Source organism: Trachypithecus francoisi, unplaced genomic scaffold, assembly GCF_009764315.1.
Source record: "Trachypithecus francoisi isolate TF-2019V2 unplaced genomic scaffold, Tfra_2.0 Lachesis_group10, whole genome shotgun sequence".
Classification (NCBI taxonomy): domain Eukaryota; kingdom Metazoa; phylum Chordata; class Mammalia; order Primates; family Cercopithecidae; genus Trachypithecus; species Trachypithecus francoisi.
In genome coordinates this window covers 37,378,407-37,393,589 of record NW_022681455.1, presented here as the reverse complement: position 1 = coordinate 37,393,589, position 15,183 = coordinate 37,378,407, and the positions used below count along the sequence as shown (strand labels likewise).

Genomic DNA, 15,183 nt, shown 5'->3' with positions numbered 1-15,183 from the left:
GGATGGTCTTGATCTCCTGACCTCGTGATCCGCCCGTCTCGGCCTCCCAAAGTGCTGGGATTACAGGCTTGAGCCACCACGCCTGGCCTGTCTTTTTTTTTTTTTTTAAAGAGATGGGGTCTGGCTCTTTTGCCCAGGCTGGAGTACAATGGCACAGTCACAGCTTACTGGAGACTTAAACTCCTGGGTTCAAGGGATGCTCCAGCCTCAGCCTCCTGAGTAGGCAGGACCACAGGTATGTGCCACCATGCCTAATTTTTTTTTTTGAGATGGGGGTCTCACTGTGTTGCCCAGGCTGGTCTTGAACTCCAGGCATCAAGTGATCCTCTCACCTCAGCCTCCCAAGTAGCTGTGAGGACAGCCGTGTACCAGCTCTAGTGTCATTTGTTGCCTGCCCCACATACCTCTTTTTCTAGCTCTCTCTCTTTGACCGTTCATCAGACTGTCCTGTAGGCCCTTTTTCTACTACTCATCCCCTAATGTTGGTGTTTCTCATGGCTAAGAACTTGCCTTTTGGCTCTTAATACCACAGAGAGGGTAACAGTGGTTCATCCACTTCCATGGCTCATGATCCCCAAACCTAGGATCTCAACTTGGCCTGTCCTTCAGGCTCCAGATCCACACGTTCAAATACCCACTGAACAGCTCCACTGATGCCCTCAGGTGCCTTAAACTTTTCAGTTGAGAACTAAATTTGTCTGCCCCAACTACTCCTATTTTAGTAAATGCATCATCATCAACTCAGGTGCCCCTAATAGAAAGAAACCCGGACATGATCTGAGCTCCCCTGCACTCCCCACAGCATATCAGTCCCACAGACCTGTGGATTCTACCTCCTTAACTACCTCTTGAATCTATCCACTCTGGCCATCCCTGCTGCTACTTCTCTAGCCTAGCCACCATCATCGCTGGCCATGATTACTGCCTTTATTCTTGTTTCCAGAACCATGTAGTCTCTTCACTACAGCCAGACTAACCTATCCAGAAAAACACAAACATCAACAGTCAGATCTCCACTTAGTATCATCTGATAGTTTCCCCCTGCCCCTAGACTAACTCTGCAACATGTGTGTAACACCCTTCATGACCCAGTCCTGCCTACTTTTCCAGGCTGAATGCTCAATATTCTCTCTAGCACTCTGTACTTCCCTCAGCCCCTACAAACCCCTTGCTTTTGCTTCTTGTCCTTCCACCTAAAATATACACTCCATGTCCTTCACTGACTCAGGGAAGACTTTCCTTGACTCAGCACCCTTTATTTCACATATTGTAGGATTTTACTATAAGGAGCCTAGGGCCTGCACTTAGAGCAAAAGTTCCACGAGGGGAGAGGTTGCACATGGCCTCTTTGCTTTTATCCCCAAGCACTTAGCATTTAGTAGGAGCTAAGAAAAAGGAAAGACCCAGGACTGGGCATGGTGGCTTATGCCTATAACCCCAGCACTGTGGGAAGCTGAGGGCTGATTCAATGAGCACAGGAGTTCGAGACCAGCCCAGGCGACACAGTGAAACCCCATCTCCGCCGGGCGCGGTGGCTCACGCCTGTAATCCCAGCACTTTGGGAGGCCGAGGCAGGCGGATCACAAGGTCAGGAGATCGAGACCATGGTGAAACCCCGTCTCTACTAAAAATACAAAACAAAAATTAGCTGGGCGTGGTGGTGGGCGCCTGTAGTCCCAGCTACTCGGGAAGCTGAGGCAGGAGAATGGCGTGAACCTGGGAGGTGGAGCTTGCAGTGAGCCAAGATCGCGCCACTGCACTCCAGCCCGGAGGACAGAGCGAGACTCCATCTCAAAAAAAAAAAAAAAAAAAGGAAGAAACCCCATCTCTGCAGAAAATACAAAAAATTAGCCAGGCATGGTGGTGCACACCTGTAGTCCCAGCTACTAGGGAGGCTGAGGTAGGAGGATGCTTGAGCCCAGGAGGTGGAGGTTTGCAGTAAGTAAGCTGAGATCATGCCACTGCAGTCAGCCTGGACGACAGGAAAAAAAAGGAAAGACCCAGAAGAAAGGAAGCAAGGAAGAGATTTTCTTTGGGGTTGGTTCTGGTTCAAGTTTAATGAGACAAGGGTAAAAGCAGTCTAAACTCTCCAGGGTACAAAAAGTAATTGAAGTAGAAGCCCTAGCCAGGAAAAGGAGCATGTCTGGTTATATCAAGAACCATAGCAGTAGGCAGTTGGACAGAATATATATCCAGTTGATGAGGTATAACCAGACATTCTCTATGATTAGTTCATAGAATATCAACTTATTTGAGCTTGCTCTAAAAATACTCAGTGTTCATCTAGGGTTAACCAAGAAACTCAAAGAAAAGTTGCTTTGGTTAATGATGCTACTCTATATTTGCACAGGTAGTCTCCTACAATAGACATTCCTGGAAGTAGGTATGAAAAATCATAAAATTACATGTTAGGAGGGAAGGAGGATCCATTTTTTAGAGGGCCAAAATAACTGTATTATCACTAAAAATCAAAAAAGGGCAGGAGAAAATTTTACTGTGGGAAATAGCAATGAACAATCTGAAGTGTCTCCTGCTAAACACCAGAGATGGCCAGAACTGCTCATGTTCCATCTCCAGGCCCTTTTCCCAGCCTGATGGACAAGCTAGGCTGGTGGGCTGACAGCTGGGCTGCAGCCTCCAGCAGCAATGGGATCCCACCGTGGCCAGCAAGCACTGATTTTCACTCTCAGTACAACATGGTGCAGGGCTCACTGGAGTCACTGACTCTCCTGCATTGGACTCCTCAGGGTGTATTTAAAGCTATCGTAGCCCAGCAGTCAAAGTCAGCCCTGGATCTCTCAACCGGGGCATGCATGGTTCCCTCAAACTCAATCTTCCATACATTTAGGGTGCACTGAAAGATGATTAATAGCATCTAGGAAGGCCACTCTCCTAAACTGTGAAAACTTTTCTGGGTGCCCGCAAGACGGTAGCAGCTTTTGGTGAAAGGGAGAAGACACTCTACCACAGAGCACGAAGTCAGAGAACAGCCTTTTGACCTCCAGATGGAAGGACCATTCGGAAATCACAAGGATTACAGAGACAATAAGGAATTCAAGGTTCTAGGACTTTCTGGGTTGCTACTCCATACAGTCCAATTAATCCCACAGCAGACCTCTACTAAGTTTCACTAGGTGAAGAGTTCCTATGATGCCCTTGTCATTTCAAACTGTGTATTCTGAGGTGTCAATAAGAGTGATGGGGGAAAAAAAATTAGACCAGGCACAGTGGCTCACACCTGTAATCCTGGCACTTTGGGAGGCTGAGGCAGGTGGACTGCTTGAGCTCAGGAGTTCGAGATCAGCCTGGGCAACATGGTGAAACCCTATCTCTACAAAAACTACAAAATATTAGCTGGGTGTGGTGGCACGCACCTGTGGCCCCAGCTACTTGGGAGGCTGAGGTAAGAGGATTACCTGAGCCTGAAGGCCAAGGCTACAGTGAGCTGTGATCACGCCACTGCACGCCAGCCTTTTTCAAGAAAAACAACAACAAAAAAAAGAATGACAAAGGAAAGAAATTCAAAAGAGGAAAAACCACACCTTGATGACAAGGAAGGATACTAGGACACAAAAGAAGAGAAGGAAAAAAGAAGGGGGATGAATAGGGAAGTGGTGAGAGAGAAATTAAAAAGCTTCTAGTAACAAGTCTGATAATGTTCCATCCCATCACAATTTTGCAAAGCATACTTTTTCTTTCCTTTTTTTTTTTTTTTTGAGACGAAGTCTCGCTCTGTTGTCCAGGCTGGAGTGCAGTAGCGTGATTTTGGCTCACTGCAACCTCCGCCTCCCAGGTTCAAGCAATTCTCCTACCTCAGCCTCCTGAGTAGCTGGGATTACAGGTGTGTACCACCACGCCCAGCTAATTTTTGTATTTTTAGTAGAGATGGGGGTTTCACCATATTGGTCAGGCTGGTGTCAAACTCCTGACCTCGTGATCTGGGGCCCCTCAGCCTTCCAAAGTGCTGGGATTACAGCTGTGAGCCACAGTGCCCAGCCTGCACACATTGTTTAAAGTAAAAAAATCTTAAGAGCCAGACGCAGTGGCTCACGCCTGTAATCCCAGCACTTTGAGAGGCAGAGGTGGGCGCATCACCTGAGGCCGGGAGTTCGAGACCAGCCTGACTAACAAGCAGAAGCCCTATCTCTACTAAAAATACAAAATTAGCCGGGCGTGGTGGCGCATGCTTGTAATCCCAGCTACTTGGTAGGCTGAGGCAGAAGAACCACTTGAACCCGGAAGGCGGAGGTTGTGGTGAGCTGAGATCGCGCCATTGCACTCCAGCCTGGGCAACACGAGAGAAACTCCATCTCAAAAAAAAAAAAAAAATTCTTAAGAATACAGTGTTATATACTATTTGAGTACAAGCATGTGGGCACTTCTGCCTCATCCTGACTTTGCCACGATCCATTTTCTCTTAGACAAACACTGTCTTATACAAGGCAGACAGAAATGCTGACTTCATGCAAATGACCCTGATTCTCCAGGGACAGAACTGAGTAGGTTACAATTACCTGCTAACAAGTACTCTCTCTACAAGAGAGAGGATTACTGCTGCCACTCCCTCAAAAATCCCTTTAAAAGGCTGTCTTTCAGCAAAGGAGGATGGGCAATATCAGGGAAAGCCTTACAGGTGGGCTGACAGATACTCTTCAGAGCTTGGGCTTTGCCAGTTTCTCCTGTCCTGTGTTGGGATCACCCTCTACTTAGCCTATAGGAAGCTGGCAAGAGATACAGGCCATGTGGTCTGACCTGGATACATCTTCCCAGACACCCCCAACCTCTGGAGGGGACTTTGTGTCACAGATTTACACAATAGTTCACAAACAACTCTCCCCACCTCACACATGTGAAGGCCATGGCACACTCTAACTAGTAGCCACAATTCACTATTATAGTAGCAAGGGGCCAGGCGCAGTGGCTCACACCTGTAATCCCAGCACTTTGAGAGGATGAGCGGGGCATCCCAGCACTTTGAGAGGATGAGGTCAGGAGTTGGAGACCAGCCTGACCAACATAGTAAAACCCCGTCTCTACCAAAAATGCAAAAATCAGCTGGCTATGGTGGTGTGCACCTGTAATCCCAGCTACCCAGGAGGCTGAGGGAGGAGAATCACTTAAACCTGGAAGAGGAAGGTTGCAGTGAGCCAAAATCGCGCCATTAAACTTCAGCCTTTCAGCCTGGGCAACAAGGCAAGACTCCATCTCAAAAAAAAAAAAAATAGTAGCAAGGCAGCTAAGGAATATAGTTTGAAAAAGCCCCTTGGTTGAAAATCACTGTTCTAAAGGACCAAGGAGATTTTATTTCTACACTGCTTGTTATTTTCTGAGTACAACCCAAAGAAACTGCTAGGAAAAGCAAAACATAAGAGTTTTAACACTCTTGTCAACCAACTAACATTGAATGAGAACGAAAGAAACGGGAGGGGAGCAGCTGACAGAAGACTGCTCTCTCACCTCACCAGCTCTAGAGGGAGATCATCTATAGGGGATTTCAAAAAAACTTTTCCATTCATTAAAAGTCTCATGTCAATATCCCAGAGAGCCACAGTGACTCATGATACAGGACAGTCTGTTATCTGTCCTAGCTCCAGAGCATCCATCTCCAACTCAGGACCCAGCATCCTAACATTCCCATCCTCCTCCTCTTCTCTGGTCTCACACAAGAGATCAATGGCTAATCAGTTATGAGACTCTACTCCTCCCACTGACATATGAAGCTTCAATAACCAGCCCAGGAGGCCTAGAAGTGAGGCTGCTCTTGGTGAAATCAGAATACAGGCATGTCTGCATGGGCAACCCCCTGCTGCCACAGGCAGGCAGGTCTCCTCTGAATTGATAAGAGCAATTCCTGCTCCAGGGCCTGCAGTGTTAGGACTCTGACAATTATAGGCTTGCCAGTCCTAGTTCCCAGATCCTAAATTTGGTCCTTTTTAAAAATTCCAATGCAACAGGGATTAAACCAGCTTTCAATTGGCCGTGGAATATGGAAGGAAGGTTGGTATTTAAACCGAGAATTTTCTGTAAACCCAGTGAAGCTGTTGATAGCTCTGGCATGTCTTTCCCTAAATCAGGTCTCAGAAAACCTGTCTGTCTCTAGAGAAAACTTCAAAGCTGCATTCGGTGCGATAACTACAGAAACCAAGATGGGTGCCAGAACTGCTCCCAGCCAATGCATTTAACAGGGAAGCTGACTCATTTTACTGTGTAGCCCTCTAGTGTTACCAAAAAAGTGAGAGACACCCTCTTTAGCCTTTGGAGAGAAAAAGGGTATCTGTTATTACTCCACAGAATTAACTCTGTGTAATAGGAGTCAGACGTAAACTTAGGACACAGGGCCCAAGGCCCTTCTTTTCCTTTTTTTTTTTTTTTTTTTTGAGATAGAGTCTTGCTCTGTTGTCCAGGCTGGAGTGCAGTGGTGCAATCTCGGATCACTGCAACCTCTGCCTCCCAGGTTCAAATGATTCTCTTGCCTCAGCCTCCCAACTAGCTGTGACTACTGGTGTGTGCCGCCACGCCCAGCTAATTTTTGTATTTTTAGTAGAGATGGGCTTTCACCATGTTGACCAGGCTGGTCTCGAACTCCTGACCTCATGATCCGCCCATCTTGGCCTCCCAAAGTGCTGGGATTAGAGGTGTGAGCCACCGTGTCCAGCCTTTTCTTTCCCTAATGTTTTGTGAAGCCATTTACCATGCTTAGATTGCAGGGAAAGAACTTAGGTGGTAGACTGGGCGAAGAAAGCCCATGGGTGTCCCTAGGTCTGCCTCCAACCCCATCCCCCGACTCAGCAGACTTCAGTTCAAAGGCCACAACCTGATCTTGGCCAGATCTGGGTTCCCAGATCACTGCTCCTCTCAAAAAGGGAAAGAGGGAAGAAAAAACATTCGCAAAGCCTCCATAGGTACTTTCTAAGCCTTGGCATCATGTGAATATTATGTCTCGTGTGGGCCACACTGGGAACTGGGGCAGGGCAGGTCACTGCTTCTCATGCCTGTGTTTTGCTTGTGCTACTGTCTCTGCTTAGAAAGCTAACTGCCTAGGGAACCTTTAAGGCTCATTCAAATGTCATTTCCTTGATGAAGCTTTCTCCCATACCTGCACCTCCCCAGGCCAAATCAGATGTGTCCCCTCCTTTGAAGTTTCATAGCACCCTGATAAGGAACTCATCACACTATCTACTTGCCTTTCTATCTTCTCCGCCAGACTGTTCATGCTGTAAGGGATGAGATAATGTCTTATTTATCTTTTTCTCCTGAGGCCTAGTGTAGTATTCCTATAAATGCTTATGGAGTGATGGGAGGTGAAAAGGAAGAACAATGGGATTCTGCCAGAATCAAGTAGCTCTTGGAGGTGAAATTCTGTGGGGGCTTAAATTTAGGCACAAAACCCAGTAGCATACAGCTGTTAGTAAAGTGGTAAAACTTCAGTTCCAAACAGCCAACTTTCAAAGGCCGCTCTGCCCTCCCACAGGTCAGAATGTATTCCTTGGGCATAACAGGCACAGACACACATCCTGCTTGGCCTCTGCAACAAGCCTGCTGCCTCCATTCTGGCTGACCAATCGAGGGCTAGTTTCAAACTACAGCTGCTTGCAAGTCAGATTCCTGGCCCTACTATCCTATTTATAACTCACTGTATACTCAACTCAAGGTTTTTTCAACACCTGCACAGCAACAGAAGTGTCTTGACAACAGCACCATCTAGTGATTGGTACAGCAAAACGTCTGACTGTGTGTGTTTTTTAAAATCACATCTTTATTTTACCTCCACAACCAAGGCACACATACGTAGCCTCCCACTTCCCTGCTGCTCAAGTAACAGTTGAGGTTAATTCTATCTCAACTCTTCCTCTCATGCATTATCTTTAACTCCCTTTACTCCTCCCCATTTATTCCACCTCTTCCCTAGTTGAAGAATTGTTTATCCAACTCTCTTTCCAAAAAAATTTGTTGAAGTTTGGAAGTAAAAAAGTCCTTTCTTGAGGGGTAGGGATTCTCACACCCACTCACCTTTTCGTTCCCTAATGAGAACAATTCGTCGTTCTTTCACTTCTGAGCTCAGATTATTTACCATTTTATTAATGCAATTGTCCAGAACCAAAGAGTACGTTTTGGACTCAATGTCCTTCCGACAAATGGGGCATTCTATCTTCCGCTTCATCCATTCATTGATACAGTAGGAGCAGAAACTGTGGGCACAGTTCAAGGTGACAGCCTACAACAGGAATGTGAACACACATATCAGAACTTTCATGCTTACTTTCTCAGGATGCTTCTGATCTCAAAGTTAGGCCAGGAGTGAATTTCAAAGGCCAAATGGAAAATCAACTACAATCCCATCTTGAGGGCTTACAAAGAGTATCAGAATCATTCTTGGGGTTGGGCCAGGCGTGATGGCTCATGCCTATAATCCCGGCACTCTGGAAGGCCGAGGTGGGTGGGTCACCTGAGGTCAGGAGTTCGAGACCAGCCTGGACAACATGGTAAAACCTCGTCTCTACTAAAAATATGAAAATTAGCCAGTCATGGTGGTGCACACCTCTAATCCCAGCTACTCAGGCGGCTGAGGCATGAGAATTTCTTGAACCCAGGAGGTGGAGGTTGCAGTGAGACAAAAATCACGCCAGTGCAGTCTGGCCTGAGTGACAGAGGGAGACTATCTTTAAAAAAAAAAAAAATCGTTCTTAGGGTTGGGAAATTTTGAGCTTTATGTTAGACAATTCTTTTATTTTCTCAAAGTTAAGGGATTTGTCTGTTTCAGTCCACCAACTGAGACCATGCTCCCAGTGTGGGCTGGCCACCTTGCAAACAAAATGTTACTGGATATGAGTAGGACTAATAAGTGTGTGAATGCTTACACCTGTAATCCTAGCACTTGGGGAGCTGAAGAAGGTGGACTGCTTGAGCCAGGAATTCAAGACCAGCCTGAGACATGGTGAAATCCCATCTCTACAAAAAAAAAAATATATATATATATATAGCCGGGCATGGTGGCACAGTCTGTAGTCCCAGCTACTCAGCAGGCTGGGGTGGGAGGATCACTTCAGCCCGCGAGCTAGAAACTGCAGTGAGCCATGACGGCGTCACTGTACTCTAGCGTGGATGACACAGTGAGACACTGTCTGAAAAAAACTAACAAACAAACAAAAACAAACAATAAATATTATTAGTTTTCACCAATCTGATGCTTTTGTAAAACAAATTTTTCAAAAAGAAAAACAAATTTATGTCTTGCTAATTAACATATGAAAGGAAACACATACTAAATTTTCAGTACAGAGAATTATATAAGATATCATTTCTAAAACTGAAAAAGTAAAATAATATAGAAGGCAACTAAAAATGCTGGGCAAAAAAAAGAAACGAAAAAAGTAAAAATATAATGGGTTTATTGACAATGCCTGAATATCTAAGTAAACGTGCCAATGAAGAGAGAAAGCAAAAAGAAGCCTGTATTTGTGGGGCTCCTCTGAGTAATCCCTCTGGTCAATTTCTGCCAGAGCCCTTTTCACTCTGGAGAATACAAACTTTTCTCTTTGTTACTTTTGTTTATGCACATCTCCTAAGATACAAGGCTCTTGTATCTTATGCTCAAAAGTGCTCATTCTTGCTCTTAGGATAACAGTGCAAAATAACACTGATATTACGTATTTTTCAAATGCCAAGTTGAGCACAGAAGCTAGGAAACATTGTGTTTATTATATAAGACAAGCTCTCATAAACAGTTCTCATAAACATAGTTTTCAACCTATGTGATAAAAATGAATCATCTGAGGCTTACTGTATCCCAGCACTTTGGGAGGCTGAGGTGGGCAGATCACCTGAGGTCAGGAGTTCGAGACCGCCTGGCCAACATGATGAAATCCCATCTCTACTAAAAATATAAAAAAATTAGCCGGGTATGGTGGTGGGTGCCTGTAGTCCCAGCTACTCGGGAGGCTGAGGCAGGATCACTTGAACCCAGGAGGTGGAGGTTGCAGTGAGCCAAGATCACACCATTGCAATCCAGCCTGAGCGACACAGTGAGACTCTGTCTCAAAAATAAACAAATAAATTAAATAAAACATATTTCTGAGACTGATTTTAAGAGGTAACCAGTAAAGTAGATAAGATAGTATTCTGTAAACAAAACACAGGTCAAGTTGTTTATGTCTTATATGTCTCTGCAGATGCTCCAGGTTGGCTAACTCATCATTTATTTCAACCCGTTTCTTGTCTTCCTCTTCTAGAGTCCATAAGCCTTGTCAAAACAACACAGAGCTTCTCCAAAGTAGAGAATCAGATGACTAGAAATTATGGGGGAAGTTACGATCTGAAGTCTAAGTGGACCCAGAGCAAAAGAAAAAGGTCTGCCCAAGAGAGATTTTTCAAGAGGCTAACAGACCCAACCTCCCTAAAGATCACCTGAGAAAAGAAAGCTGTGCGTATATGCGCTTTCCTTTTTTTTTTTTTTTTTTTTGAGACGGAGTCTCACTCTGTCACCTAGGCTGGAGTGCAGTGGTGCGATATCACTTCACTGCAACCTCCGCCCCCTGGGTTCAAGCAATTCTCCTGCCTCAGCCTCCTGAATAGCTGGGATTACAGGTACATACCACCATGCCCGGCTAATTTTTGTACTTTTAATAGAGATGGGGTTTTGCCATGTTGACCAGGCTGATCTTGAACTCTTGATCTCAGGTGATCCGCCCACCTTGGCCTCCCAAAGTGCTCGGATTATAGGCATGAGCCATTGCACCCGGCCTACATTGTTTTTTTCTTTTTCTTTTTTTTTTGGGGACGGAGTCTCGCTCTGTCGCCCAGGCTGGAGTGCAGAGGCACGATCTCGGCTCACTGCAAGCTCCACCTCCCAGGTTCATGCCATTCTCTTGCCTCAGCCTTCTTTTTCTTCGGCCTTGTTCTGTTGCCCAGGCTGAAGTACAATGGTGTGATCTTGGCTCACTGTAGCCTCAGCCTCCCGACTAGCTGGGACTACATGCACACACCACCATGCCTGGCTGATTATTGTATTTTTAGTAGAGATGGGGTTTCACCATGTTGGCCAGTCTGGTCTCAAACTGCTTCCCTCAAGTGATCCTTCTGCACTCGGCCTCCCAAAATGCTGGGATTACAGGTGTGAGCCACTGCGCCTGGCCTTCTTTTTAAAGGAGTCTGAAAAGCACTGTCATTTAGTAACTTGAGTTTAACACTTGTGGTCTAAGGTGAACTGGTCACAAATGGCAGAATTTGTTAAATAAATAAATAAGTCAGTGCAAAAATATGATAGGCTAACAAATGGTAGAGGTTTCAAGTTTCCATAAGGAGCCTCAGAGTCCCTGAAATATACTCAGCTTGGGCCCTGAATTCCCAAAGTGACATTTTAATGGCGTTTACCCCCTCGTTTAAAAGGCTGTACTATAAGCATATTCTCAGCATTGGGCCCATTCAGAGTAAAGAAAGAATAGCTTTTACTGAGCAGCTTTATTCTGAAACTTCCAAAATCTAATTTGGCCCTGTTTTCCCCTCAACAACAAAGAGATAAAGGCTTCACTGCAGCTAAAAATGTTAATCATACCAAATAAACATTTAAGAACAGATGAAATGCCAAAAAAGGACAGTGAAGGGAAAGAAGATTATAAAAACAAATGAGAAATGGTCACCTCTAGAGGTCACTTTGAAATCAAATAGTTATAAGTTCCTGGAAGAAAATCTCTTCAGAATGTTCCCCTATAGTAGAAGCAGGCTGTATAGCCCAGGCTCCATTCAGGGTTGGGAGAATAAGAAGGGGTCGGCCAGGTGTGGTGACTCACACCTGTAATCCCAGCACTTTGGGAGGCCGAGGTGGGCAGATCACCTGAGGCCAGGAATTCAAGACCAGCCTGGCCAACATGGTAAAACCCCATGTCTACTAAAAATACTAAAACTTAGCCAGGGGTGGTGGCATGTGCCTGTAATCCCAGCTACTCAGGAGGCTGAGGCACAAGAACTGCTTGAGCCTGGGAAGTGGGGGTTGCAGTGAGCCAAGATCGCAGCACTGCACTCCAGCCTGGGTGACAGAGTGAGACTCTCTCTCAAAAAAAAAGAAGGGGTGAGCAAAAGAAGGGGTGAGCAACTTCATTACCTCAATGAAGTATTCTGAACAAATAATACATTGGAGCTCATTCTCTAGCACATCATTCATGTGGCTGAGAACTTCTTCCTTCTGTGCTTGCACCTTCTCCTTCTCTTCCTGCAAGACACACAATCCTACCTGTCATTCAGACAACCAACAAAAATGCAAAAGGGGACAGGGAGCAGGGTTATTTAGAAGAGGATTCAGTCTTAATGAATGATTCATTCTGGTGTAGCAACATTAAGAATAGAACACTTTCCCTAAGGGTTATTGTTAATAATTGTTTTCTAATACAGAGCACTAACCTCCTTTCTTTCCTCTCCCTACTTGCTATGGTGTGAATGTTTGTGTTTCCTCCCAAATTCCCATGTTGACACTTATTTCAAATGTGATGGTATTAAGACGTGGGGCCTTTGGGAGGTGACTAGGTCCATGCTCATAAATGGGGTTAGTGGCCTTTATAAAAGGGGCCCAAGGAGAGCTCGTGTGCCCCTTCCACCATGTAGGGACACAGCAAGACTCTATCTATGAATCAGAAGATAGCCCTCACCAGACACCAAATATGCCAGTATCTTGATCTTGGATTTCCCAACCTCCAGTACTATGAGAAATAAATTTCTGTTGTTTGTAAGCTACGCAGTTTATGGGTCTTCTTTGTAGTAGCCTGAATGGACTAAAACACCACTTTTTTAGTATTTGCTTTGCAGCTTCTGTCTCCTTCCCCAAAATTAGTCAAATGAGAAAAATGCAGGTGGTATACTAACCACACCAACCACCCAAGACCAGATGGGACATTAAGTAGTTTATAGCAAGCCATAGTTCAGATGTTACATAAGATCATCCCAAACAATTTAAAACTCACTGGACAAGAAAAGAGGCATGAATAGTCCAGAGAGGCAGGAAACTTGAATTAGTTATAAAGTTAAAGTGTTCTTCGCAGCTGCCTTTTCTATAAAGTAAGGCACACCTCTGGAGGCAGAAGGCTGGAGAAAGACCTCTTGAATTACCTTCAGGCTCCATGCTCTATGATACCTACCACTTCCCATTCCTGCAGAGGCCTGCAGTAACATCTCCCCGGCTTTCCCCAAGAGTGTGGACACACTTTTTAAGGCGGATCCTAGGTATGCTCTCTTGAAGCAGACATTTATTCACCCCCAAAACAGAAAGCATTAAGAGCCCCTGAGGGGGACAGGATAGGCCATTTGAGGTATATTTGAGTGGCTGGCTCATTTTTCATCTTTTGTTTTCTTTTCCAATCAAAGCAAAGACTGGCAGACTGCTTAGGGAAGTGAAGAAAGTCTGGACCCCCTTAACTATAGTCAAATTCCCTGAGAACTTAAGAATCACTGGGTTTAAAAAGATGTGGTAGTTTCTTGGAGGTTGGAGAGGAAGGTATTATGTGATTTAAACAGGAAATCAAACCAACTAAAGTCCCTCCTTCAGCTCTAGGTCTGTACATGGAGAGGGTGGGATGAGAGATGCAGTCAGACTCAGGTATTAATTTCAGGTCAGAGGTTGCAAATTGGTGGCCTGTGGACTGGATCCATCCTGCAGACTTGTTTAATTTGGCCTTCACATTAAAGAAAACACACACAAAAAGCTGAAGTTGGTGCCAATATTTAAAATTTGGGATATTTCACTTAAACATTTGGACTTTCATCTGCTGTGGAAAAATCAGAAGATCTGACAACACTGGGCCTGCACTTCTGGATGGCAACAATTGGCTGAGCAGAGAAGAGTTGCCTCCTGGGATGGGGGTGTGGGCAAATACCCCATCCAATGAACCACAGCCCACACAGCTCCCTACTGTGTTCTCACATTCAGGCCACTTCACTCACTTGGATTACCAGTCTGGCCCTGGTGGGCATTTAAGTTTATAACCCCTAATTCAAGAGTTCTCCTGATCTGACATAGGAAGGAATAGTATTAAGTAATTCACTTTACTTTATGTAATTCAAATTTCATAGTTCAGGAGGAACTATTTCTTGACTACAATATTCCTCAGTCTGTATCAGTGACACACCCTGAAGGAGTACCCACCATAGACAAAGGACTAGAATGCAGGATGCAAGTGCCTTATTCCCAGCATTTTGCTTCTGAACAAGGGAAGGAAATAGATCTTGTCTGACAGGCAGAGCCTTCTATAGACCTCTATAATCTTATAGATTATTTCCCCAGAGGCAAGGAGCAGCCATAATTTCTCTCATACTCCATAGCAACCCTTACACTGTTGAAAATGCTGAGTTGCATGCACTAACCAAACTCTAAACTTCCATCTTCTTTCCAGTACCTTGGTCTGCTCTAATTCTCTGTTCTTGGCTTGAATGATTGCTTCAAAGTCCTTCTTGCTGCGATTTAGCTCTTCCATTAGAGCCCAATGCTGCAAAAACATAGCAGATACATACTCAGGATGAACTACAATGCAACCTCCCTTTTAGCCACAAACATGCCTGTTCTCTCCCTCTAGTTAGTGACTTTGGTTCAGGGATCGATAAAATGGCAGTTTCAAAATAATACCTTTATTCCATCGGGCTATGTTACCTACCTGCTGCTTTTTTTCAGGGGAGAGGGCAGTTAGGGAAGGAGGCCACCAAATGCACCGGGGCCTCTAACACTAACCCATCATTGGTGGCCATCCATGTCAACTGAAGAACTTACACTGCGTCCCAGAGTCTGCTTCTATAGGTTTGGCTTGGAGCCCAGATATGTGCTTTTTTTTTTTTTTTTTTTTTTTGAGACGGAGTCTCACTCTGTCGCCCAGGCTGGAGTGCAGTGGCCGGATCTCAGCTCACTGCAAGCTCCGCCTCCCGGGTTCACGCCATTCTCCTGCCTCAGCCTCCCGAGTAGCTGGGACTACAGGCGCCCGCTACCTCGCCCGGCTAGTTTTTGTATTTTTTTTTTAGTAGAGACGGGGTTTCACCGTGTTAGCCAGGATGGTCTCGATCTCCTGACCTCGTGATCCGCCCGTCTCGGCCTCCCAAAGTGCTGGGATTACAGGCTTGAGCCACCGCGCCCGGCGCTTTTTTTTTTTTTTAAGCCATGCAAGTGATTGTGGGAACAGTATTTAAGAACTAGTAAGTAGGCGGGGCGCAGTG

At 45.3% G+C, this 15,183-nt stretch overlaps 1 protein-coding gene across 4 annotated transcripts in view; it reads right to left on the bottom strand.

Annotated features, from left to right (window-relative positions):
• Window positions 1-15,183, bottom strand: part of RNF8 (ring finger protein 8) — a 40,023-nt gene that overhangs the window by 2,853 nt on the left and 21,987 nt on the right. Inside the window, exons 5-7 of one of the 4 annotated variants that reach the window (XR_004438701.1) lie at window positions 14,347-14,468; window positions 12,098-12,205; window positions 8,011-8,215 (exon numbers count right to left, since the gene is read on the bottom strand). Coding sequence is in view for 3 of the 4 variants with exons in the window: in XM_033217025.1 (XP_033072916.1) it covers window positions 8,011-8,215; window positions 12,098-12,205; window positions 14,379-14,468 (403 nt within the window). In the remaining variant the exon portion in view is untranslated. The remainder of the gene's footprint in view (window positions 1-8,010; window positions 8,216-12,097; window positions 12,206-14,346; window positions 14,469-15,183) is intronic. The other 3 variants (XM_033217025.1, XM_033217027.1, XM_033217026.1) reach the window with 3 other exon arrangements.